This window comes from Pecten maximus, chromosome 4 (genome assembly GCF_902652985.1).
Source record: "Pecten maximus chromosome 4, xPecMax1.1, whole genome shotgun sequence".
NCBI classification, from domain to species: domain Eukaryota; kingdom Metazoa; phylum Mollusca; class Bivalvia; order Pectinida; family Pectinidae; genus Pecten; species Pecten maximus.
Genome location: NC_047018.1, coordinates 39,094,367 through 39,122,324, shown reverse-complemented (window position 1 = coordinate 39,122,324; position 27,958 = coordinate 39,094,367). Strand labels below are relative to the sequence as shown.

At 34.5% G+C, this 27,958-nt stretch overlaps 1 protein-coding gene across 4 annotated transcripts; it reads left to right on the top strand.

The window, feature by feature from the left end:
* Positions 1 to 197: 197 nt before the first annotated feature.
* Positions 198 to 27,728, top strand: LOC117326048 (protein EFR3 homolog B-like). Of its 4 annotated transcripts, none has more exons than XM_033882640.1 (23): positions 198 to 323; positions 773 to 849; positions 1,662 to 1,789; positions 2,110 to 2,260; positions 2,599 to 2,720; positions 3,305 to 3,442; positions 4,506 to 4,637; positions 5,047 to 5,125; positions 6,027 to 6,162; positions 11,683 to 11,811; positions 11,936 to 12,029; positions 12,709 to 12,760; positions 13,391 to 13,563; positions 13,976 to 14,051; positions 14,392 to 14,553; positions 15,453 to 15,581; positions 15,985 to 16,061; positions 16,576 to 16,709; positions 19,252 to 19,275; positions 25,009 to 25,094; positions 25,538 to 25,586; positions 26,329 to 26,438; positions 27,008 to 27,728. In XM_033882640.1, the coding sequence occupies exons 1-23, from the start codon at positions 317 to 319 to the stop codon at positions 27,149 to 27,151; spliced, it is 2,409 nt and encodes an 802-aa protein (XP_033738531.1). In that variant the 5' UTR covers positions 198 to 316; the 3' UTR covers positions 27,152 to 27,728. The 4 variants fall into 4 exon arrangements, with proteins under 4 accessions (XP_033738531.1, XP_033738530.1, XP_033738534.1 ...); XM_033882639.1 differs by having other exon boundaries at positions 6,027 to 6,168; XM_033882643.1 differs by lacking the exon at positions 19,252 to 19,275.
* Positions 27,729 to 27,958: the final 230 nt, after the last annotated feature.

The following is a 27,958-nucleotide window of genomic DNA, read 5'->3' as shown; positions in this document are numbered from 1 at the left end:
TTGATTGGCAGCATTTTCTGACGTAAGAAGGCAGCTTATCGATTAAAATTCAAACAATTCACCCGAAGGGTATTTCCTCTATTGATCTATGTATTTATTTTATACAATGGCGAGTCACTTGCATGTCATAAATTGTGTTGTGTTACCTATAATCAGACTAAAGGGAAGCAACTCTCATTTTAATGACAGGAGAGTTCCGATGTCAGACGGCCAAAGCGGCTTAGGGAGGGTGTTCGTGATTGTTTTGATGCTAATGTTGCGCTTGGACGCCAATAAGACGGATATCTAATGACGTGACATCTATCTCCCCGACAATATGGCAGGTTTGTAATGGTTTTAACTTATGTGTCTGCATTTTCAGCATAGATACTTTCCAGCGGTCAAGACAGTTGGTGACATCTGTGTGTGATAGCAGGTCGACATCGCTTATTATTGAAATGCTGTTGGAAACAAATGATTTGTATTGGTCTGTGTATAATGGAATTGCATGACAATACTGTGTTTATTTATTTCTTGGACATGAAAGCGTTAGCTTGTTGTTTACCATCCTTTGCAGATCTAGACTGAAGTAGTCCGAATTACCCCCCCCCCCCCCCCCCCACCTCACACTGCACTGTACAGTACAGCTGAACTACAATCTTACCAAAACATCAGATTCTGTCTAATGGTCGTCAGATCGTCTTAAGCAAATTATTAACTAATATTTACAAAATGTTTCAAAGAATAGAGATACCAGATTATGACATATATTGTTTATATTTTCCCATTTCAGCATGCTGTGGTTGCTGCTCTGCTCTAAAGCCAAGATGGAAGAGGCTAGTTGACAACATTTTCCCAGTTAACCCAGAGGTGAGATTATCTAAAAAAAAAAAAGTGCTGCAAAAAAAAAAATAAAAAATAAAAAAAAATTCCTTTATCCCAATAATTTGTTCAGACTAATCTTAAAAAAATAATAATAGTAAGATGAAGGTCACCAAAACATATCCACATATGTGTGGTTGCATGCATTGAGACATATCCACATATGTGTGGTTGCATGCATTGAGTCATATATAACATAAAATGAAAAAATGTGAGAGTTGAGAGATAAATGTATCGATAATATTTGTTTTGTTTTAATACTGTTGATCTTCAGTGCACCCCCCACTTTGAAACATAAAAAGTTCCCCCTAACTTATACTTATATGATCTTCAGTCTTTTAATCAAAGACTCTGGATTGATATATGAACATAACAAAAAAAGAAATAGTATTTTTCCACATGGAAACTTTTTTTTTCTGAGCATGGTACTGGTTTTATTAATTCCGTCCCTTTATCACTAGCTCTCCACCTCTCGGTCACAAGTTCGAAACCCATTGTTTGGAGTTGCTGGATACTGACCACATGCCAGTGTTTTTTCTCCAGCTTTCCTCCTAAACTCACCCTGACCCTGGCTGTTAATAGGACGTTAAACAAAATAAACAATTATGCGATCTGCAATGTGCTTATTCAGAGGTTACTGGTAATCTAGACTATTTTTGCTACAGAATTCCCGAAATCCCATAAAACAGGCGAAAATTCTCCAAAATGGGAAATCACCCTGCATGTATTCAATATTCACGAACAAAAAGTATTAAAAAATGCCAAGAAATAATTACACTTTACTTTGTTGCTATACATAGGATGGGCTTGTTAAGAATGAGATGGACAAGCTAACATTTTATGCCATATCATCACCGGAGAAGCTAGACAGAATCGGGACCTACCTGGAAAAAAAACTTGCCAGTGACATAAACCGGAGGAGAATAGGGTAGGTCTAGGTTTGAGGTATCAATGTTGTTTTACAAGGAGACCTACAGTAGTATAAAGTACATGATCTGTAAACTTGTCAGCAGAGTTTGGGGAGCTCCAAATGGCTACACATAACCTTTCATTATATTTTGAAGACGATTTTCATTATTGATACAAGGACCCTTCTAACACCATACAGTGATTTTCCTGGTCAATTCAGGATTTTGTTACCCAGTACTAGCAAGTAACATATTTAATGTGTGAGTCTTGCAGACCAAAAGACAAACAATATTGTCAGACTTAATAAATAAATAAATAAATACATGATTTGTGTTTCAGACTGATATTTGTTGCCATGGATGCCCTAGATCAGCTTCTGGTGTCATGTCACTCCCATTCACTCAATCTGTTTGTGGAAAGCTTCCTTAAGATGGTCCAGAAACTCTTGGAGTTAGACGAGCCAGACCTACAGATTTTAGCCACTCAATCGGTAAGTCAGGATTCTTGTGTTTTGCTGGCAGAATACAAATGATCGAGAATGCTATAGAAGAAATTTCAGGGTTTTGTGTAAATTGGATGGGATACAGGAATTTTTTGATGTTATAGAGTACATTCTAAAGATATAGTGAGCCTCGAATAGATAACTTTAAGGATTAGCTATAACAGTGTTAAGATAGGGCAACAGTAAACAAACAAATATTTTTGTTTGGCCTTATTTAGATTACTCTATTGGTTTCTGTTGATCCATTTCAGTTTGTAATGTAAATAGACAATTTATCACATGGCCTTATATAGATCACTGTATAGGTTTCTGTTGATCCATTTCAGTTTGTAAAGTTCACCAATATAGAAGAAGACACACCATCCTACCACAGACGATATGACTTCTTTGTCTCAAAGTTCAGCTCCATGTGTCACAGCGGTACGCCTAACGAGGAAATCAGAACCAGGTATAATTAAACAAGTCATTATCAGCAGTGCATGTTAGATGTTGGTCATGACTAGATGTTGGCATATGTGACCTTTGATAAGCCCATAGTTGTGTGATGGGACTAGTACTCCTGGGTATTATTCAGTGAGGTAGCCACAAACTACTACAAGAAACCCTATCTCAAAATGACCACATATAAACATTCTAACTAGATATGAACTAGTCCTTGTCAACTTTGGGATTGTCAGCGTTTGGTGTTCTAGAAGGTGTAGATTTGTCCTCTGGTATCTGACATCTAAAGTTTGAGTTTGGAAATGAAGATAAAGACCATCATTCACACTTGGTTATCCCATTCAGATTGAATATTATATGTTTGTATTGATATAGAGCTTTAGGTGAGATACTACAATCACCAGTGTCTTTTAAAAAGGTATGAATAGTTTTAAATACTGGGTAAACCTCTTGGATGTTTTTATATGCCTGTTAAACATAACTTTGTACCCCCCCTCAAATAAAATAGAATAAGATCTATTACCAAAATAAGATTTTCAATGAAAAAAACTTGATACATCATGATAATGCATTGCTTTATTCCCATTGTAGAATACAGAGTGCAGGACTTCGTGGTCTACAGGGTGTTGTGAGGAAGACGGCCAGTGATGACCTTCAGGTGAACATTTGGGAGGATGTGCACATGGACAAAATTGTTCCTTCTCTTCTCTATAATATGCACAATGAAAGGTATGTATTAGCTCGTATCAATATGATATTATCTTAACCTGAGACAGTGTTGCTAACTTTTCTGAATCATGCAGGAAACTCCAGACTTACCTTCTAAAGTTGAGTTTAACAGATAAATGACACAGCTTGAAATAAAGCCATTATATTTGTCTTAAGGAAGGGAGGTGATTAGAAAGGGGAGCAACTCACTGTAATAGCAAATTATCTCCCTTTGAAAATTATGTTGTATCCCTCATATGATCTCTGTTGTCAGGTCGAGGCTGTCACTCACACAATTTTCTACCAAATGAAATTATGAGCACGCTGAGACTTCATTTTTAGCTCACCTGCTTGAATGGCAAGTGAGCTGATGCTGTGGTGTTGCATCCGCCATCTGTCTGGCGTCAACTTTCCCTTTGAACAATTTCTTCTCAATAACCCAGAGACCTGATATTGGGCCAGTACCATGCTACTTCTTCAAAATCTTTGACCCGCATTCAAGGTCAAAGGGATAAAATATGCTAAAATCTTTAAACAACTTCTCAATAACCAAGAGTCCAAGAGACCTGATTTTGAGTCAGTAGCAGCTGGGGTTGAGAAAAAACTGAATGACCTTGAGCAACTTTCAAGGTCACAATGGTCAAATATTCTTAAATTTTCAAACAGCTTCTTCTCAATAACCAAGAGGTCCATGGTCATGACACATGCTGGGATGAAGGGCTATACTGTATTTGTGTAAATGAATTGCCCTTAATTCATATGCAGGGTCACTGGGGTAAAATTTGTTTAAAACAAATTAAACAAATTCTTCTGAAAACTTGACATTTGGCCAGTGATATGTTGGTATGAATGGCTGCCAACCTGGTTTGATATTCAAATGACCTTAATTTGGTTTTTAGGGCCATTAAATCAAAGATGTTTCATCTTAAACCCACTTCTCAGATTAATGCCAGGTTAGTCCATTGGGCCTCTTGTTGTGGAGACTGATTCTGAGACATGTGAGAATTGACATTTGTATTTATATGTTATGTAATTACTCTGTAGTTGCCGTTGGTAACTTCACTATATCTATGTATTTTTCCAGTTTCATGTGTCTGGATCTGGATAGTCCCAAAGATGAGGAACATCCAGCCTACATTGCGGAACAAGTGTTCCGAGACCTAGTGTGTAGGGGATCATATGGCAACATCAGAACGGTTTTACGGCCTGTCCTTATGTAAGTATTCCATAGAAAAATGTAGGGTGTGCTGTCCTTACAGGAACTTGAACTCCAAGAGGGGTAAGGCTTTAAAACTCTTGTAATGAGGGGATTGGAACTTAAAATAGAAAAGAAAGTGTTGAAATCCTGACAAACCTACCATGGATATGATAGTATACAACAGGTCTCTCTTGACCAATCCAGGTAAAAGGAGTGAACTTTTTGTTCAGGAGGAATTCAGTATTTTAAAGAAAAAAAAAGATTGTATCAGAAATTTGGGATACCTCTAGATCTCTTGTCGTTTAAATACAGGATGTTAATTTTATTTTACCTGTTTTAATTCTGGATGAATGAACATTGTCAGATAGTTAACGTAGGGCTGTGTGTTACACTCAATCTCATCATATCCTGATTTCTTGTCTTACAGACATATGGACAACCACAAGCTCTGGGTTCCCAATGACTTTGCTATCAAGTGCTTCAACATTATCATGTATTCTGTCCAGGTAAGCGTGTATATTTTTTATATAAGAATTTTCGTAACACAACCAACAATCGGCCATGTTTTGAATACACCTCGTATACGTTTTACCCCTGTGTGTACACAAGCAGCCCTGGTCATTTGTCTGATTATGAAGGTGACAGTGTACATATTCCTTCATAATGTAAAAGTCATTGAAACGTCACATACAAACATTCATTGGTTGTGTTACTAGAAATCCTTACATAAACCATTCTTTCCAACCAGAATGTTTATTTATAAAACAATTACTTTATGTTTACTTTTTAAAGAGAAAACAATGTAATGATATAGAATAACACTGTATGTCATAATAGTTCTGTAAAGATTATAGGTTTGGTCTAGTTTTGTTAACTGTCCTACACTTATCAACAGTTATGGTCTGTTAATGATGGTTGTAATTATGATGTCATAAGGTTAGTTGTATATGATGACAAAATGTCTATGTAACAAACTGTAATCAAATTAATGGGCAAGAGGGCACTTCAGGAAATATTGAAATATGGCAACTTGGTGATGTCATCTGGAAATATTGAATTTGTAATTGTCATAAGACATTTTAGTGATGGTCATATGGAAAAATTGAATTTATAAATGTCATAAGACAATTTGATGCTATCATCTGGAAAAATTGAATTCATAAATGTCATAAGACAATTTGGTGATGTCATCTGGAAATATTGAATTTGTAAATGTCATACAATGATTTAGTGACAGTCATCTGGCAGCCAAAACGTGTCAACAACTTCCTGGTGAGAAAAAAAGAAGATAACGGTTGAGGGATATTGAGAAGCCATACACCTACAGTGTATTATGCTTAACCTAGAAACTTGCATATATTTTGGCTTGGCCTCAGTGTAAGATGTTGTAAATTTTGATCTCTGCAGCAACAATATGCATACCTGGTGGTGCAGATGTTGATGTCACACCTGGACAAATGTGTGAACAGTGACCCCGCCATTAAGACCAGTATCATTGATGTCCTGTTCCACTCCGTACTCATCGCTGCCGGCGGTTCTCTGGGTAGTGGTTTGTATCTATTTCTTTGAGGATTGTACCAAAGGCACAAAGGGGAATAATACCACTTTTAGATATAAATTTTATTAGTTGATACAGTATATGCTGAATATGAATATCAAAATGCCTCACAGAGCAGTTTTATCCTTCCAAGACTTGTAAGTGATGTTAGAATTAAAAAGTGTTTAAATTGAGAAGGAAAGTTTGGGACAATCATCATAAGCCATAGATTATAGAAGTAGGGGCATTAACCCCACAGATTTAACATGATCAGGAATTGTTTGATAGTTAATAACACTGTTTGTTGGATTAAAAATAAATCAAGTTTTTACTTATTTACCGTAAATATTCGCGTATAGTGCGCACTTTTTTTCAAAAATTGACAAGTGAAAAAGACCACTGCGCACTATACGCAAGTACAAGCCTTTTCCAAGTCAGAATGGATGTGATTTTGACCGAGATTTGTGATCGTTTCCTTTCACAGCAGGATTGATTTAATACTTATATATATATAACATATATAAAGCATTAAGAAAGTAATAGTTAACAAATAATCAAAGAAATGAATAGTTATTTTAATGTTTAATTCCTTGAAATTGTGTATTTATCAACAATTACGTGGATTTATCTAAGTCGATCGTGAGCCACATGTTCCGTACACATACGATCTCACTTGAGCATGTTCCCGTATTCAGGTCCAAAACGATGTATAACGTCTCAATTAACATCAAACAAAACTTGAAATTATATAGCAGTACTTAGTTATTTCATACTTCTAAATTAATCACCTTATAAATCCAGAATGTTGCCAGAAACTGATAACGTTCAACTTGTTTATTTACGGAAGCTGTAACAGCACGCATGCGCAATTAGGCACGGGTAACACTTATGCCTTGAACTCGTGCGGCAGTCATTGACCAACTGGCCGGCTTGTCTTTTTACTCAAATACACTCAAATATACTCAAATACACTCAAATACACTCAAATATACTCAAATACACATAAAATATACTCAAATACACAAAAATATACTCAAATACAAATGTATTTCACACATATAACCTTATTTTGTGCGTAACATGGTCGTTAATAAGCGATCAGGCTACGATCTTGCGAACTATGATACCCGGATCGGTTGGGATATTTAGGCTTTACTGAAATTGACTTGGAATTATCGAAACGTTGGGAAATGGGGCTTAAATTAGCATTATTTTCAGAGAACAGAGCCAAATATTTGTTCTGAAATGCTCAACTGTATTAATGCAAAACATTAGTGGTTTATTTGACCGAGAAGTAGTTTAAATCAATGTTTTAATCATTCGCGATTCACGGCCCGATTGTCGTCAGAGTTGAATTACAGAAATGGCCAATAATGGACCCGAAATCGATATTTTCATAAGAGAATGGACTCAATATGGTATTCTTTGGTGTCTGTAGAGGTCATATGTAAAATATCTTAAATTAATTTTCACTAGAAGTATTTTGAAATAATTGTCAAAATATCCGATTTACGACCCCATTGCCGTCAGAGTTGAATTTGTCGAAATGGTCGATAACGGACCTGAAATCAATATTTTGATGATATAATGGACACAAAATAGTATTCTTTGGTATATATAGAGGTCACATGTAAAATATTTTTTATTTATTTTCTCAAGAAGTATTTAAAAATGATAATCAAAATACCCCATTCACGACCCAATTTTTGTTTACGCATTGGGCGCGAATAAAATAAAAAGGAGCAGGAAAACTGAAATCCGGATTATCTACTCACAAATGCAAAAATACTCATACTAGATAGTTATAATTAATATTTAATTACAAGAATTTCTATACTGTGTTTGATTCTCTGTATAAAATTGATGTCAAATTTGTGGTATTTTGTAAAACAATTCATTTTATTGAATTTTTTCCCCTCACAAATCCATATTTCAATCTTTGAGTAATTAATTCATTGAAAATTGAAGTCAAGGCAATGAATTAATATTTTCCATAATAATTTTTCGATAAACTGTTAAAAAGTTTCCAGATGATTTTTTGTGCCATGCTGTCATAAAATTTCAGTTATAATTTTAAAATTAAATTACATGTAGTATGTTGATATGATAACCAAGTTGTCAATATCCACAAAGCGAGTGTAGTCTACTGTAATCTCAATCACTGAGCGGATAGCATTACATATGAATATTACTGTAAAATACCTGTAGTATGAAGAGATATGTGACCAACTTTAGAATGAATGATATCAAATTTAGATTATATCTCAAGAGCAATAGGTGGATTATTAGAATTGACTTCCAAATGAAATCAACATATCCGTGTAACTTTAGCAGGATTTCATCATTGTTTAAAATCAGACTTATGAATAATATCCATTCTAAAAAAAATCATCAGAAATAATCATAAACCATCAGCTGTATAGCAAGAGTTTCCAGGGGATCTTGGTGTCCGCCATTGAGATTGATCTCTTTTCTACTTTTCCCTTCTTTCCCCTATTACTTATTATTCATTTGATTATATTGGAAACCTAAATTTGAAGTCTAAGATAGATCTTAAGAAAAACTTTTGGAAATGTATCAATAACAGATTAAACTGTTGAAACTGATGGTGGGCTGGCTGGCTTAAAGCCATTTTGTTTTCCTGATCAGACTAAAAGATAAATAGGAATTGTTGATGTACTTCCATCTGATGATGGCAAAAAATCTTTATTCCATAATATAGATTTTCATTTTTTGTATAAATAAATACTTAAAACATGCAACCACTATTATATGTAAGAATGTTGAAAGTCATATTATTTGTGTTGTATAACTTCAATTTATGTTATTACCTTAACTTGGTGATGAGTAATTAGATTATGAGCATTATAATATGGCCATGGTTTACTACTTAATAAGATCAAGTTTCTGTGTGATATATTGTTTGGTTTTATTTACTGGACAATATTAATTTACCATATTTTAGTTAAATTTTATAAATTACTCCACCCCCTCATTACTTTCACAGATCCATTGTTATTTCTACAATATTTGTAGAGCAATTTTTCACACCTGGGGAGATGATTGACACGCCTGTGTAACTTACACTAATTGACCAGTGTATTGAAAGAGTCCCCCTCAGGCTATAACTGAACTGTCCAGGTAATGAAAGGGTGTCGCACCTGTGTTAGCAGGTGGAGAGAGATGGGTGAGGGGGAGGGGGGTCCTATAACCTCCAATTTTTACCTGTGAGATATACTGAAGATTTAATTTCCTAAGACCTAATTAAACCAGATATAAAATGAACTATCTTAAACTGGTCATTTAACAGCAGTATAAAAACTCAAGTTTAAAGATGAGTATGAATTAAAAATATTGTATCAGGGACTCAGCTTGTTACTCTTCTTTTGCACCTCGCGCAATTAATATTAAGTACATCAAATATATCATAATTACATTAAAATATAACATAAGCAATGTTAAGAACATATGCTCTCTACAATTATAGCACATTTTGCCAAAATAAGAATATATGTGATAAACTCATAATAAACCTTAATTTATATATAGTATACCACAATATCCCAAAATTTGTTAACATAAAAAAGAAACAAAAACAATATTAAACTGATAAAAGAGGCATAATACAAGCAAAATATTTCATATAGATTCTATGGAGACCCTTAAACAGTTCAAGGAGAAATAAGTTAAGACCATCAGGTGTTGATTCATATGGGCTTCAAAATTTCAAAATTTACTCTGTGATGATATGATTGAATATTATGGTCCATAAGATGGTTTTACTTCTTATAAGTAAACTTCAAGGATTCTACTTCAAGTGTACTAAACATGTATGTTTAACGTTTTCCATAATTAGGTAAAGGCTTAACACATATCTTTGTTTTAACTTTTAATTTCCTATCAAAAACAGAAATACACCAGGATTGTATATTAATATATATGTGTACATTTATATATTTAGATGATTTTTTTTCTGTGTGAAGTAGGCATATCATCTAAAAACAAACTAAAAGCAAAAAAAAACAAAAAATGCAATACATGAATTTTATTCAATTTTATTTGAGAGGTTGCATTTTGCCTCAATATGATAAGCACAAATACATTTACACAGATATATATAGAGAGATAAGGGGAATTAAAATCTATACGATAAAACACATGAACAATAGTGCATCAAACACAGTCATTAGTACATGTATTGTTATATTTTGAGTATAAGTGACACTTGGACAAGGACGAACGGAAACTTTTCCTTTAATCCATGATGATTCCGTATAATGCTGAAAGTGACTATAACCTGACAAAAGTCTATTTACTCAACTAAAAAAAATAATTGTGCATGAGTAAATTATTCTTTGCATACATAGCATTTTATGGTTTATGTATTGAAATCTAGAGTATTTTGATTGAGTAACAATAATACATGTTATATTTTATATATTTAGTAGAAAGAGACAGGCAGACTGAGATCCTTAAAAAATAATAATAATCAAATATATTTGTAGGAAAGAGTCAGGCCTTAAAAAACATTAAAGAAAACCAGACTGATGTTTTCAATAGGTATGGTAGGTTGTATAGGAAAAGGAGTTACCTCCCTTGCAAAGTTGTTGGTTTGGTTTTGTTTTTTATCAGGCCTTATGTCGTAATATTTACAAATTAATAATCACATCACATACAAATTGATGTTATAGAAGTGAATTTTATTGGTATTTGAGTATTTTTTTTTGTGTATTTGAGTGTATTTGAGTGTATTTGAGTATATTTGAGTGTATTTGAGTAAAAAGTCAAGCCCCCAACTGGCCATATAAAATACGATATTACTGTGAAAACTACCGAGTTACTTTTAGTTATCGTCTGCACTGTAGATTTATCCTTTACACATGTTAATTCATTGATATAAAAGTTGTGACCAGCACGACGACTGCAGACTTGTTTCCGTACTGTACAGTACTGTATACAAAATGGCGGCCTGTGTTACATTACGTAGCAGTCAGCTTACTAGTCAATCTTGTTATAATTGAGCTTAATCAGCTTTGTATGTTCGTGGAAAGATACCACAAGAGACCATACCTGTGTGAAAATCACAAGGTAATTGAGGGTAGGATTAATTATTTTGTTGGTACAACAGCGTAGATGGCACCGCTACAATTTGCAAGCTGACTAGGCCTGTGGCGGTATAATGTAAACAACCTGTCAATCCAATGTGTCAAATCTGACCGGTGATTCCAATTAAATGTGGTACATTGTAAATAAGCTTTCATAAGTTACAAATTCCTATCATCTTATGCTTTAGAATTAATCTACCAAGCTTTAGAATTCATCTACCGCTCAGTTGAAAATTGAAAAAAAAAAATTGTTAATTTTTTTTTTTTTTTTGAAAATGAACCTCAAAAACGTACCTGCGCACTATACGCGAGTGCGCACTATACCCTAATATTTACGGTAACTGTTCAGTATAGGTGAGATATTACTTGTGTTACCTTCTTGTGTAGTTATTACCATCTGTATGAGTTACCTCCCTTGTAGGACCCTCCGTCCTGGATGTGTTCAACACCCTCCTGCGACACCTTAGGATCTCGGTGGACAACAAGAGTCAAGATGAAAAGGCGAGGGAGATGGAGAGGAAGTTTGAGGAAGCCATTATCACTGTTATAGGTAAGCACCAGTTTTTTTTGTTTTTTGTTTTTAAATTTCCTTCTTATTCAGAATAAAATGAAAGATGTTCTCGTGAATTGATAATTTAGTCACTTTATATTGTTGTTTTCATATTTATTTCCAGGAGAGTTTGCCAACCATCTCCCAGATTACCAGAAGATAGAAATTATGATGTTTGTCATGGGCAAATTTCCACAACTGGACCAGGAGGATATAGGGTAAGTATTAAAACCAAATTGATTTGATTGAATGTTAATCCATTGGAAAATGAAACTTCAAGAATTGTTAATGTAAAATGTCTTTTACCTCTATGAAAATATCCTTAAAAAAATACTAATGGCCTTGAAATGGGTTTGATCAGGTCTGAATGCACCTTCATGTTGTTGCCAATTCTTGCATTTTACCTCTTAAATCGGGTATTGTAAACCTTATTGTTTTTACGCCCCCGCCATGAAACGAGGGGAGGGGGTGTGTAGTGTTACCAATGTCCCGTCCCGTCCTGCCCTGTCCCGATGCAATGTAACTAGCTAATCTCAGGAACTGCTGAGGTTTCAAGATGTCAAGTGGCAGAAAGGGCATTTATGTCTTACAGACTTTTTCTAGATTTGTTGATGATCTCTGAACAGATAATCAGAAAATCTGACCCAGTCGACTTAACTTCCGTTAACTTTAAGTACCACCCATAGTTTGATGCATTTTTAGTGAGTTTGAAATCTATTGATGAACACATGTTAAGAGTAAAATCTCAGTCCTTGTTGCCAGATTAGAATGACAAATTTTTAAACAGGCGACCAGTTGGAATTTTGAAGCCTGCTATTATGGTAGACTTGGCTGCTGACCATTTGCATCATTGTTTTAATGTAACACAAGGAATGAATTGTCTGTCTTTTGTTTCAGAATATCAATAGACATCCAACTTCAGACAATGTTACTGAAAACTCTACAAAAGGTGAGTGATGATATTTGTCAAGTATTTAACGTGTTTATAGTGTCCTGCTTTGAAATACATGTACAGCAAGATTATAAATATCACTGTATAGTCATCTAATGTTTGTCTTTAATTCTTTTTTCCAAATTGATAATGAGATTGATTCATTCATTAAATCATTTTAAAATCACTGGGACCTGGGACAGTTTGTTTATGCAGACAAAGTGATTTATCTGTTTTAAATTGTAACTCTTCAGATATAAATTGTGACAGACCTGCAGTTGTCAATGAAGGCCTATAAAATTTTTGTTCACCAGAATGTAAAATAAGAGCAATACATCTGGCAGGCACCCTGATTTTATACATATGTAAATAAAAAAGCCCTGGTCTAATCGTGATCAACATTTTGGAACAATTGAATGATCAACAAAAACAGCTCAACGGAAGTGGCCAAAAAAACAAATAATGATAACAATATAATTAAATACAAGTAAAGTATTATTTGCATACAGCTTGGTATATAGAATAATAGATGTGAAATGCCAAAGAAAAATGAAACTTTTCCAGAATACAGAAGGAAGAAAGACATTGACAACAAAAATACATGTACAGTCTCAGAATTACAAGGGGGGCTGTTCTGATTTTTCATAGGTAGCAGCCACGTACAAGACGATATATATGTCCAACACGTTCCATCCTGAGTTCCTGACTGGTCTGTTACAACTGTCACAGCTAGAGGATCCATCGATGAGGATTACTGTACAGGAAATACTCCACAGTCTTATAGATCGTCATAACAACACGCCAAAGTTCAAAGCTATAGTGTAAGTACAACTGTACAGGAAATACTCCACAATCTTATAGATCGTCATAACAACACGCCAAAATTTAAAGCTATAGTGTATGTACAACTGTACAGGAAATACTCCAGTCTTATAGATCGTCATAACAACACGCCAAAATTTAAAGCTATAGTGTAAGTACAACTGTACAGGAAATACTCCAGTCTTATAGATCGTCATAACAACACGCCAAAGTTTAAAGCTTTAGTGAAAGTACATAGTAACACATCAAAGTTAGAGGATAACTGTAAAGAAAATACTCCACAGTCTTATAGATCGTCATAACAACATGTCAAAGTTAGAGGATAACTTTACAGGAAATACTCCACAGTCTTATAGATCATCATAGCAACACACCAATATATATATATATGAGATATAATATATTTTCCAGCATTCAGAAAGATCTTGGCCAGCTAGCTCTTAATGATTCAAAAGTATCAGGACAAGACAGCTTATTTATGAAGAAGGTTAGTGATTGTTTTCTCCAGGAGAAAGTTAGTAATTGGAGGTGAATAAAAGTCAATATACAAGCCTTAAATATTTGTTTCACATTGGGTTAACATCAGCATTTGATCTCACAAACAATATATGTTTTATGTTTCTTTCAAAAATTAATTGTCTCGCCCTTGATTGTTAAAATGCTTAAAGAAATTTTTATTTAATTTGATAGGGAAATAACTCTATGAAGAAATGCTTATTCAATTTGAAAGGGAAATAACTTTAATGATATACATTCAACAAGATTTTGAAGGAAGATCAAAACTATTTATGAGAGATTTTCCTAAAGGGAGATAACTCTGTTTACAGAACAATGTCCAGTTCTATAACCACATTATGGACAACATACAAATGGAGAGTAATAAGGTAGATAACTACGAAGCTCTATACTGTACCATGTGTCTGCTCGCTGTGGAGCTCGGGTCTGAGGAAATACTCACGGAGATGCTTCGACTTGGATTAGATATACAGGTATGTCTGTCAGTACGACGATAATCTACAGCAATTTTGGAATCTTTCATCTTGAATGCTTGTCTGCATAGATCATTTCTATGAATATTTTAAGAGTGAAGATTTTAGGGTAGAATACTTATCTCGAATACTTGTCTGCATAGTTTATCTGTATAAATATTCAGGATTGAAGATTAAATGTATTATGATTTGATTCATTTGTAGTCAAATATGGCTTTACACAGTGCTTGAAATGTGAATATTTAGAAATCATTTACACTTACTACTTTTTGTAAAACTTACGAAATATGGAAAATATACATACTGTATGTACGACCACACTCAATTAGCCTTGTTTTGTAAGTTGAAAGTTGCCATTTGGATGCAAGAAATACATTATCAAACATCATTTGTGATTGACCAAATGGAGCCATGACTAAAGTATATATACGACTTCCACAATGATCATGTCAGGGTATCGGGCCGACCATCACTGCGCCATTGAAACAGTCTTTTTTAGAACGCCAATGTGGCACAACGGTATAAGCTGCGGGTATTTCTGGCTAGGCGATTGGGTGCCGTAGATCGTGAGTTCGAGGCTCGGTCAGGGCACGAGTCAAAAAGTTGTCTTCCTTCGTCATTTGTGTTGCTAAGTTATATATCTATTTATTAGCACAATGTATCATATAAACTATGTGTTGGTGATCCAAAGATATAGATTTGAATTTCCTGTCGTAGTTGTACCGAGAGAAATAGCTCTATATAGGATATGTAAATTACATTTTAATCTCGTGTGTTTTCAAATGTGTTATCAAATTACCAGGTTCGATAGAACAGAACTCTCTAGTAAAAGAGATTAGGTTAAAGTAAGGTAGCATATGTCCTTAACCTTACAGTTATTCCTTAAATTACTTCCACAGCAAGGGGTGCTGACACAGATGAGTCTGCCCATGACTCATAAGTGTGCCATTCATGGTCTCGTGGCTGCCTTCATCAACATTGTGGCCCAGCTTGTCGGTCAAACACCACTCGTTCAATATGTCAAAGAGGTATCTGTTTCTAGTTTTGAATTCTGTGATCTATCAAGAATTTTGATGTTGACAAGTTGGTATGACATCAATGTATGATCTATCAAGAATTTTGATATTGAAATGTTGGTATGACATCAATCTTTGCATAGGTCGTAGGTCTTTTTTTAACAGGTTTTAAGAGAATGTGTGAAACTGAACAAGCCCTAACTTCCAGAAAATTTTTCTATTGTGTCATGATTACTGGCCCTTTTGATTTATTTCCACATTGTTTGGGTACATAATAGTATAATATAAAATGATTCTAAATTATAAAAAAAAATTGATATTTAACTGTTGGTAAAAAAAGATATTTAATGATATATGATACACAGTGGGATAATAAGAGAATTTTGGTAGTAGATGAAATAAATTTCTTGTGCAGGTGATAGACATCAGACGTGACGAGGCTCCCTACCTACTGCCAGACTTTGCATTTAACAGATCCAACAGACCCAGCAGGTAAATATAACTTTCATTTTTTTTTTTATTAAATATTTAAATATTTGTTATTCATTTTCATATGTTACAAAAATATTTTACACAACAATATGTGGAATTAAACCAACTAAACAAGCTTTTATATTTGTGAATTAATCAAGAAACGTTCTAGCTCCAAATTTAAAACATAATTCTCTTATTGATCTGTACACTCTGTTCAACCACATGACCATCCATCAAGAATACTATGGCAAGGTGTCATTTATAAGTCGGTATGGTATGGCTGCAATTCATATTTAAAAAGTAACCAGTATATTATATCTGACAAACAATATTACAGGATACACAGGAAATTGAGAATTAAAGTATATATTAAAACATAATTGTCTCCCCTGCATTAGAAATTGTCTCCCCTTCATTACAAATTGTCTCCCCTGCCTTACAACGTCAGAATAATTTATATTCTGGATGTTGTTTAAAAAAGGTTATTGTTTTGTTTTTTTTCATTTATTTATTTAATTTATGTCCATTTCAGCTACTCTCATATTGACAATGTCCAGCCCAAGTGTCTATTCGACCAGGCCACTCTGCAACAATTCTTGGTGGACTGCGGCCAGGATGCTTCCAGACTGACCACTCCGATAGCTGTTAAGCCCTTCAGCACACTCGGTACAGTAAACTGACCACTATGATTTTGTCGCCTGTAGACTTAATACACACACTGAGTTTTCACATCCTTATGCAGCTGTTCCTCGACCTAGCTTCTCATTGTTCAGATTCTAAAACACATTTGTTTTTTGTTCATAGATTTTAAGGCATCACCATTACATTATTTTGTGCTGTAGTTGCATATTAATTTATTTCAACCAGTAGTTCACGATTTTCTGATGTGTTTCAATAATTTACATAAACACCTATGAATCTGCCAATGCTTGGTAAACAAGTGTGATCTTAATCTCCTTAGATTATTTTTGATATTATTTTTTTTACTAGATTCTCTTTTAGTTTGGGATGCATTTTTCTCCATTAGTGAGTTTTGACCTAGGTATATGTGTATTTGAAATCACTATTTTTCAAAGAAGTCTGACTGAAAATTTGATTTAATTCCTGTGGTGTTCTTAATCACATGGCCAATATATTAATCTCTGGTTTATGTGGTAGATGCTATTAAGCACAAATGTCTCATGATCCAGAAATGTGCATCTCAAAATTTTTCATATATTTTTGTTTTCATTTGAATATATCTGTTTTATATTTGTTTCTTAACTGTGCAATGTTAACCTTGTGTGAGCACCCTACATGTAAAATAATGCTGTTTTAACATCTTCCTTGTTAAACAATGTTATTTGAGTGTCTTTCATGTAAAATAATGTTTCAGCAGCCCCATGTTAGATGATATTGTTTAAGTCTTCCATGTAGAATAATGTTGTGTGAGTGTCCTAAATGTTAAATGTTGTATGAGTGTCCTAAATCTTAAATAATGTTGTGTGAGTGTCCTAAATGTTAAATAATGTTGTGTGAATGTCCTAAATGTCAAATGTTGTGTGAGTGTCCTAAATGTCAAATGTTGTGTGAGTGTCCTAAATGTTAAATAATGTTGTGTGAATGTCCTAAATGTCAAATGTTGTGTGAGTGTCCTAAATGTCAAATGTTGTGTGAGTGTCCTAAATGTTAAATGTTGTGTGAATGTCCTAAATGTCAAATGTTGTGTGAGTGTCCTAAATGTTAAATGTTGTGTGAATGTCCTAAATGTCAAATGTTGTGTGAGTGTCCTAAATGTTAAATAATGTTGTGTGAATGTCCTAAATGTTAAATGTTGTGTGAATGTCCTAAATGTTAAATGTTGTGTGAATGTCCTAAATGTTAAATAATGTTGTGTGAATGTCCTAAATGTTAAATGTTGTGTGAGTGTCCTAAATGTTAAATGTTGTGTGAGTGTCCTAAATGTCAAATGTTGTGTGAGTGTCCTAAATGTTAAATAATGTTGTGTGAATGTCCTAAATGTTAAATGTTGTGTGAGTGTCCTAAATGTTAAATTATGTTGTGTGAATGTCCTAAATGTCAAATGTTGTGTGAGTGTCCTAAATGTTAAATAATGTTGTGTGAATGTCCTAAATGTCAAATGTTGTGTGAGTGTCCTAAATGTCAAATGTTGTGTGAATGTCCTAAATGTTAAATGTTGTGTGAATGTCCTAAATGTCAAATGTTGTGTGAGTGTCCTAAATGTTAAATAATGTTGTGTGAATGTCCTAAATGTTAAATGTTGTGTGAATGTCCTAAATGTCAAATGTTGTGTGAGTGTCCTAAATGTTAAATAATGTTGTGTGAATGTCCTAAATGTTAAATGTTGTGTGAATGTCCTAAATGTTAAATGTTGTGTGAATGTCCTAAATGTCAAATGTTGTGTGAGTGTCCTAAATGTTAAATAATGTTGTGTGAATGTCCTAAATGTTAAATGTTGTGTGAATGTCCTAAATGTTAAATGTTGTGTGAGTGTCCTAAATGTTAAATGTTGTGTGAGTGTCCTAAATGTTAAATTATGTTGTGTGAATGTCCTAAATGTTAAATAATGTTGTGTGAATGTCCTAAATGTTAAATAATGTTGTGTGAGTGTCCTAAATGTTAAATAATGTTGTGTGAATGTCCTAAATGTTAAATGTTGTGTGAATGTCCTAAATGTTAAATGTTGTGTGAATGTCCTAAATGTTAAATGTTGTGTGAGTGTCCTAAATGTTAAATTATGTTGTGTGAATGTCCTAAATGTTAAATAATGTTGTGTGAATGTCCTAAATGTTAAATAATGTTGTGTGAGTGTCCTAAATGTTAAATAATGTTGTGTGAATGTCCTAAATGTTAAATAATGTTGTATGAGTGTCCTAAATGTTAAATAATGTTGTGTGAGTGTCCTAAATGTTAAATGATGTTGTATGAGTGTCCTAAATGTTAATTATGTTGTGTGAGTGTCCTAAATGTTAAATGATGTGTGAATGTCCTACATATCAAATAATGTAATTAAGCATCATCTGTTATAATAATGCTTTTTTGTATCTGTTTCCTGTTAAATGTGTTCTTCGAGTGTCATTCATATTAACTTATGTGTGAGTGTCCTACAAGTATATGTGTGTTTGTGTGTCCTACACGTGAAATAATATCCTGGGGTCTTACATGTTTTGGTGTCCTGTACAATAACACTGGAGTCCTGCGTTTGTAGGTGTGAGAAATGGTGACCCGAACGGTAACATTTTTGTTGTCACTTTAGTCTGCCCATCTGGCATGTTGCCTCTTGTTTCTCACATAACCCCTCACGTTTGTTCTGTTTCCATTCCTTTATTTGGACCATGTTTTTGTCTATGGTTTTTGGATTTTCAAGTAGAAGTCAACTTTGCCAATACATAGCTAGCCAATGGAAATTGATGTTACATCCATCCCCTGCTGTAGGCCACCCTAGTTATTGAGAGTTTTGCAATTCTGCTTCTCCGAACTGTTTCTTATGTTACACTTTATAGGGGAATGTTGTGTTTCTGTTACCAAAAAGTAACACTTAAGAGTTTAGATATTTTTTCTCAAAATAATAACCTAGCTAATTTCACACTATGAATAATGTCCTGAGCTTATGGAATGAATCTATGGAATTCTATTGTCTTAGGCCACACTTCACAAATATTGAATGTCAGCTCAGACATAGGCCACACTTCGCAAATATTGAATGTCAGCTCAGACAACCCCCTGTTTCATCCTGTCCCTTTCAGAATCAATGACTTATCTTGTGAATCCCTCAACAGATTTGGTTCATACTTACAGCATAGTGTCATAACATCAAGTTGTACACCTGATCATATTCTGGTGGTCATCGGTCAAGGTTATAGGGTCAAAGGTCATGTTTGACCCCTTCTGAATACATGTAAGGCATCGTGCAGTAGTTTTCTAATCTTTGATGCTAAGGTGATGTGCTATTGCCCTAACATGCATTGTCAGAAGTTCTGAATGATTATGCAATATCACTGTTTCGATTTTGACTACACCTTAAGTATGGAAATTGTGAATTACTCAAAAGACTCAAACCCGCCAAGTTCAGTTTGTCGCTTTATCCAGCAACAAAAATTATTTCATGAGTTAAAATGTACATGGTGATTATTATAGCATTGCCTCTTTGCTTTGTAATTTTATTTGAACAACCAATACATAAGATCATGAATATTTCCTACAACTAAATCTACAAACCAATTTTTTCATTCCCTTCTAACACCTCCCACTTAATTTAATTATCAGACACTTTGTGAGCCGTCCCACTATCACCAGACACTTTGTGAGCCGTCCCACTTATCACGGACACTTTGTGGCCCCTCCCACTTATCACGGACACTTTGTGACCCCTCCCACTTATCACGGACTCTTTGTGGCCCCCTCCCACTTATCACAGACTCTTTGTGACCCCTCCCACTTATCACAGACTCTTTGTGGCCCCCTCCCACTTATCACAGACTCTTTGTGACCCCTCCCACTTATCACAGACTCTTTGTGGCCCCTCCCACTTATCACAGACTCTTTGTGGCCCCTCCCACTTATCACAGACTCTTTGTGGCCCCCTCCCACTTATCACAGACTCTTTGTGACCCCTCCCACTTATCACAGACTCTTTGTGACCCCTCCCACTTATCACAGACTCTTTGTGACCCCTCCCACTTATCACAGACTCTTTGTGACCCCTCCCACTTATCACGGACTCTTTGTGACCCCTCCCACTTATCACAGACTCTTTGTGGCCCCTCCCACTTATCACAGACTCTTTGTGGCCCCTTCCCACTTATCACGGACACTTTGTGACCCCTCCCACTTATCTTTATAGTTAAATTATTTCAATCGTCATATGCTAAGCAACTCATTCAGCTTATTCAAATACTCCTTCTTGACTCTGGGAAAAAGAAACACCTTTTTTGAGTAAAAAGTAAAAACAAAACATGAGTATTGTGTGAGAAACAAACATAGGTTATGCACTTAAATGTTAGTTACAATACTGTTTCTCTGCTACCTAACACTGCCTATGACAAGCTCTCTCAGTACGACAGAATCATGTCAGTAACACAGTATATACACTGTATACATTAGACTGTGTATAACTTTTTATTCTGTGCAGCATAAGTTGGCTTATTGACATGAAAATAAAGTTTTTTAGACTTTTGATGTATCACTTGACTAGAAATAGTTGAATTTATAGATTTACCTCAAAATAAATTTTGCCAAAAACTTCTTACTGTAAAAACTGAAAAAGTTTGCAAGCATTCGTACATTTTAAAAAGTATATACACAGTGTAAATAGCAATCTTGTTTTAGTTAAGAGTATAGATGCCTTTTCTTTCAGAAGACCCAGGTGGAGAATTGATAATAAACTCTGTGTATAGAACTGGTACATAGTTTTATGAAACATAGAAATTAAAAAAAAAACCCACAAATTTTCTGGAAATTCATCAAAAATATACTGTGGGATCCTATTGATAAAAACTAAGCATAATTCCTGGTGACCCTTTTAAATACTAAAAAAGTTGTCTTTTAAAAACAAATCTTAGTAAACTGGTATTTGAGTAAAAACAGTTATGATGTTAATATTTCAGTGATCATGGATTGAGCTTTGGTTATTACTTATGAAGCCTTCTAACCAATAGTCCAAAAGCATAGCAGTTAAATCTACTGTTGTATCTTGGGTCGTTTGTTAAATTATTGTTCTAGTCTATCTAGCTGTGAGTACATGTACCTACATATTGGGAAGTAATCACAAGATAGACTGGCGTCCTCCACATGATCAAAGAAACAAACCAGGATTTTCAGGATATATAGGCCACTTAGATAAGAAACATTTTATTTAAAAGGTGAGTTAGGTCATATGGGAGAAAGTTGAAACACATTGGTCCTGAACAGACATTTTGGGAAAAAAAATTGTTGATGTTAGTGGTAAAGTTGTAGCTCTTGTCTGGATCACAATTGTATAGGAAGAATGGGATGTACATTTACATCAAAGGAAACGGTTATTTTCAGAAATTAATCCAAGATGTATGCATGTAGACCCAATCATTTTTGGTGTGTGATAAGATATAACAGTATACAGTCAAACCTCGATGATTCGAACTTCGTTGATTCGAATTTCTCGCTGTATCGAACTTTTTGCTTGGTCCCGAATTTCCTTACTATATAACGCTACTAACGAACCTATGCATGATTCGAATTTTTATAAATCGAAGTTTTCGAAGTATCGAACTTTTTTCATGGCCCGTTAGCTATGATGTCATAGGTAATTGACATCTCATGATTCGAACAAAAGTTTACCTGTACTGACCACTGGACAGGTGTTGGTCATGACCCCCGCGGCAAGATTTCACACTTCTCCCCTAGATGCCCTGACTGACAATAGGGATAACGATAGCGTGTGTTGTCACTCCTGATCATGGGGTTAATTAATAATCAGACCAAATTGATAGATAAAAGGTGTATTTAGAAGCCATGACATTTAATCACTCCGGTAAAACATTTCGGTAGTCGTCTCTGATAATCTTCGCCGCCATTGAAATCAGCGGTTGTGAGTAAATTTTATGGAACTATAAAACAAGCGGACCAATTTTAAACACAAACAATTAGCGATGTCTTCACTCATAAGTGTCACATTGCAAACTTATACATAAATATCCAAGTAAATCGACTATTTGTCATTCAATCATGCATTCTCCAACCGATCGGCATTCCATATTTTATATGCACATAACGTAACCGCACGTGTCTTTACGACTTACGTAAGTGTGCATTGTACTTCTTTTGCTTTATCTGTTAAACGCGATATAAGTGTTTTGTAACCGATACATAGTTTGTTTAATTAATAAAATGCTTAGGTATAATTAATAATTAATGAAAAGTATTTTTATTTTGTTGTGTTTGAGGTATAAATTAACTTTTGAGCCTGACAGGCGACGATCATCACGAAGACACCGAGGACATGTAACGTTAAAATATATGGTCATTATCAAGAAAACATCGATCTATTGTCAACCATGAATAATTCAAAGTCCCGCTGTTTCGAAGTTTTTCTGTTAGTCCATTGAACTTCGAAACATCGAAGTTTGACTGTACATTGTATATTCAAATATTTCATCTGCACGATTTCTAACAAAGTAAAAATTGTACCCAGGATTTATACCCCATCCATCCCAGTTATTACAATGTAATACTAATCTTGACAAACTAATGGGTATTGGTTCATATATTATGGTGTACTCCACAATACATGTGTACTGTGTATGGTCACTTACCAGTCGGCTTGGATCTGAATTTGTAATACATGTACATGTACCTGGTATACAGCTAACATCTGTCATGGAAATATAGCAAGAACAATAACCATGGTTGTCTCCTAATCCAAATTAACACCAAACCATGCTGTATTTATCCAGCAATAAGCCAGTGCCTGGTAATAAGCCCGTCCAGCATCGGTTCTATAGACATACTGACACATTTGACTTTGTTGTTCATTATTAGCCCAATCTAGAGATCATGCTGGCTCCCAGTGGGCTTATTGTGGGACAAATATTGGTATAAATAGTGGGAAATTTTGACAGGGTAATGGATGAATTTGTACATTCTGAAGCATCATGATATATATTTCATTGTATTATCCACAACATGATGATTTTGGTTGTAAATACACTGCACATTTTATGTGATGACTAACTCGATCGAAGGCTGTAATTAATGTTCAAATTAGTTTTCTGATAACAGAATGATGACGATGAATAGTAAATTGCACTGACATGGTATTCACTTTAAATGTTAAAATTATGTTAAAAAGAAAACAGAAAACGTCCAGAATTTCCGAAGAAAACAGAAAATGTCCTGAATTTCAAAAAAAAAATATTTCCAGTTTTCAAAATCATCCATTATACATTATGTACTTTGGTTACATGCATGTTGATATTATATGGATGGGTACTTATTAATGTAAGGAGTTATTCGGAATGTTTATTGATATCTAATTAAAACCAGATTTCTTGTTAATTAATTTATGGAGGTATGGCCGAGCCATTATCAGTATTGTGTCATCTTCATCAAAACAGTCCAAATTGTTATCTCCAACTCTGATATCATTTCAAGGTCATAGCCTGGGGTCAAGGGTATGACCTCCTGAAAGTTATTCTCCATACCTTGGGAGTGATGTAGCTAGCGGAAAATGTTGTAATCGCTGTGCTTGTGCAAACTTGTGGTGCATAATGTCGCACATTAACCGTATAGTAGTGATCGAGGTGAAGGGAAAAAGCTAGAATATTTGCATTTTCAAAATATTTGTTGAGAAAATTGGACATAAACTTTGATCTATCAGTGTGGAGGAAATTTTATAAATAGTTTATGCTTTTTGAGGCATCTTGAATTTTGCCATTTTTGTGCAGTGTGCAGTGACAATTATAAGTGATATCTTGTATTTGTTTTGATTACAGAAAAAAGTTATATTAAATTTTTGCATTAATGAGAGGTAGTTTTTTTCTATTATAGTATTCCTGTATGATATACAGGTATATTAAGGGTTAAGACTATTTTAAGTTGGCAATGAATGATAGAGAATATATATATATCACCTGAAAAAAGTTTAATACATCCATTTCTAGACCACTATTCTGAAAATTTACAAATACTCCCTGTGTTTCCTTTTTACACAGTGATATTTTAAAATCTGTTGTGACGAATTTAAGTTTCAAATTTAGATTTTCAGACAAGCAAATAATTTTGAAACTTGGGCTACTGTCCCCAGATTTAGCTAAAGAAGATAATTATATCTGTAAATTGCCAGTATTCCTACAATGTATATAAAAGTTAATATGGTGTTAAAATTCAAATTCCTTTCATTTTCCATAGATGTCTGTTAAATACTTAATTACATAATTTATGTTAAGTTTGGTATATGGAGGTGAATATCAATGTAGATGTTGTTTTATAGATAAAGCCGTAAGCGGGAGTGGCAGTGATATAGGCTCCATCAACTTGGAATTAGAAAGTGCAGAAGGCTCGCCAATATTCTCCAGGGTAAGTTACCTCCCTTGCTGTGAAGCAGGTATTCACAGATATCGTCCACTTTTGGGGCAAGTTCAACAATGCTTCTTAGTGTTTGAACTCCCCCATGCTGGTAAGCACTGTTTAGTTCTGGTAGTGAAAAAGACATGTCAAATAAAATAAAGCTATTAAACAGTGTTAAAAAAACAGCATGGGGATGGTGTCTGTTGGGTATAACCGGGATATTATCTATCTGACAGTTTCATTTTCATATTCTGGGACCTCCTGGTCATCGTTCTTTTACGTGAGCATTGTCAAAGCTCGATATTTCTGCTGTATAATGGAAAAGATCATGATAGCTTTCATATAACTCCTATACAAATATATTGTATTTGAAATTTAAACTGAAATGGTGCCAGTCAGTTAATAAACTCTAATGGTGCCCGTTAATTAATAACAATTCTGTATGGTTACAGAGGTGGACAGATGAAGAGATCACAGTCGAGTCCCTGAAGAAGATGTTAGGTGAGTACTGTACTGGTATTTTTAAAGTTTTAATAAGACTACCTACAAACTATGGAGAGCTATGTGCTGTAAATCACTTCAATTTCGTGAATACTTTATTTTTGCAAGCTTGTCTTGCGAATACTTTATTTTGCAAACTTGTCTTGCGAATACTTTAATTTGCAAACTTGTCTGGCGAATACTCTATTTTGCAAACTTGTCTGGCGAATACTCTATTTTGCAAACTTGTCTGGCGAATACTCTATTTCGCAAACTTGTCTGGCGAATACTCTATTTCGCAAACTTGTCTGGCGAATACTTTATTTTGCAAACTTGTCTGGCGAATACTTTATTTTGCAAACTTGTCTGGTGAATACTCTATTTCGCAAACTTACCTTTCTAGACATGTTCGTGAATACATGATTTCATGAATGCCGATCTAGAAATGACTTTAAATTTGCAAATGATGAGCTATTAGAATCATGGACTCTATAAGTTTCAGTAACTGAAAGCTTGGTCACCATCATAAGGTGTTATTTTCGTACAAATAATCATGAAAGATTAGAATTCGTGATTGACTCCTCCCCTATTAAAGCAAAAATAAATCCCATGCAAAATTAATTGATTTACAATAGTCTAACGATGTCATAATCCTGCCTCTTTAACTTGGAACAGCTATGAGAGAGTTGTGTCAACTAAATTAAATTTAGTGATACCATTAATGAAAGTCGATAGACATTGATGTGATATTGGTCTGTCACAGCTGAGGACAACACAGAGAAAAAGGAGGAAGAAGCGAGGAAGAGACAGGAGATCTACCAAACCTACCGCACTGCTCCGTTTGAGGAGATCGTAGCTCGCTCTGAACAAAAAGTAGGTATTCTTGTTTCAACTGTCACTGAACACAGACATCTCAATAATTGATATTCTCTAGAGATCTTGGCAACTCAAACATCATATTCTTTTGAGATGTTAGGAACTCAAATACATGATATTCTCTATAGAAGTTGACTGTGCATTAGACGATTTCTCCAGAGATGTTGTAACTTGGCAATTCAATACACAATATTCTCTAGAGACGTTGGTGTTGGCAACTCAATAGATGACGTTCCTGAGATACATTATTTACATTTGTATATGATGATATTGATATCTGTTTAGATGTTTAGATTTTCAGGACGTGTTTTCAATGTATGGATTACCTTGCGTATATTTAGTGTTTTGAGATAAAAAAATTACTTGAGAATGTAATTTTTAGTTTTATCAAAGTTACATACCTAAATTTTAAATTAGTAAATTAATTGAAATGTGCGTATTGTATAAGTATGTGTAGTAAAACCAACTTCACTCCTTTATACCTTTTCTATAAATACTAGTGATGCACCCAAACTATCATGGTTTCTGCTTTACCATATCTATAAGATTCTGTGTTATCATTTCAGTCATGTAATTTCCATAACAAACTTACGGAGATCCTCGACATGGTGTCACGTCCGCCAGACAGTCCTGAGAGGATGCGCAAGTCCCTCCAGATGTCACCCAAGGCTGTGTTTGATGTGTCCTTCCCAGATCTGTTTGTGTATTAAATCTATATCCACAAGATTTACCTCCCCTTACATGTTAGTGAACCAGTGTATGTTGTTCTATTGGGAGGCTACCATGCTAGTCTCAGTATCGGAAATTTACTGATCCCTGGGAGTTTGACATATTATCTCCCTTTACATGCTGTAATCTGTCGAGTTACCTCCCCTTATCTGTACATGTACTGATTCACGTTTCAAACATCTTAATTGTTTGACAGAGCTTTGCTTGCTAGTAAAAAATGGATTGACATAATCATTTGATGTTGCTCTCTAACAAGCCTTCACAAACACATACCAGGCTGACATTAATATTTTCAGGTCTGCTTGGTTGATATTTTGAAAAAAATACAATTATTTAAAGTAAATGAACTGGTGTGTCTGCATAAATTATTTAAAATAAATGAACTGGTGTGTCTACATAAATTATTTAAAGTAAATGAACTGGTGTGTCTACATAAATTATTTAAAGTAAATGAACTGGTGTGTCTACATAAAGAACAGGGTCCAATTCATATACATGTAGATCTTTATGAAGTAATCTCAGATCACATTATCATTCAGATTTCTGATATTCCACAAAATTGCACCTCACCTGTGTATGGTGGGACATTTGTCACACCTCACCTGTGTATGGTGGGACATTTGTCACACCTCACCTGTGTATGATGAGACATTTGTCACACCTCACCTGTGTATGGTGGGGCATTTGTCACACCTCACCTGTGTATGGTGGGACATTTGTCACACCTCACCTGTGTATGGTGGGACATTTGTCACACCTCACCTGTGTATGGTGGGACATTTGTCACA

Bases quoted from the DNA above. Each gene is read 5' to 3' on its own strand.
- LOC117326048 (XM_033882639.1), top strand. The intron at 4,638-5,046 runs GTAAGTATTCCA...CTTGTCTTACAG, and splicing joins GTTTTACGGCCTGTCCTTAT to ACATATGGACAACCACAAGC. The intron at 15,582-15,984 runs GTATCTGTTTCT...TTTCTTGTGCAG, and splicing joins TCGTTCAATATGTCAAAGAG to GTGATAGACATCAGACGTGA.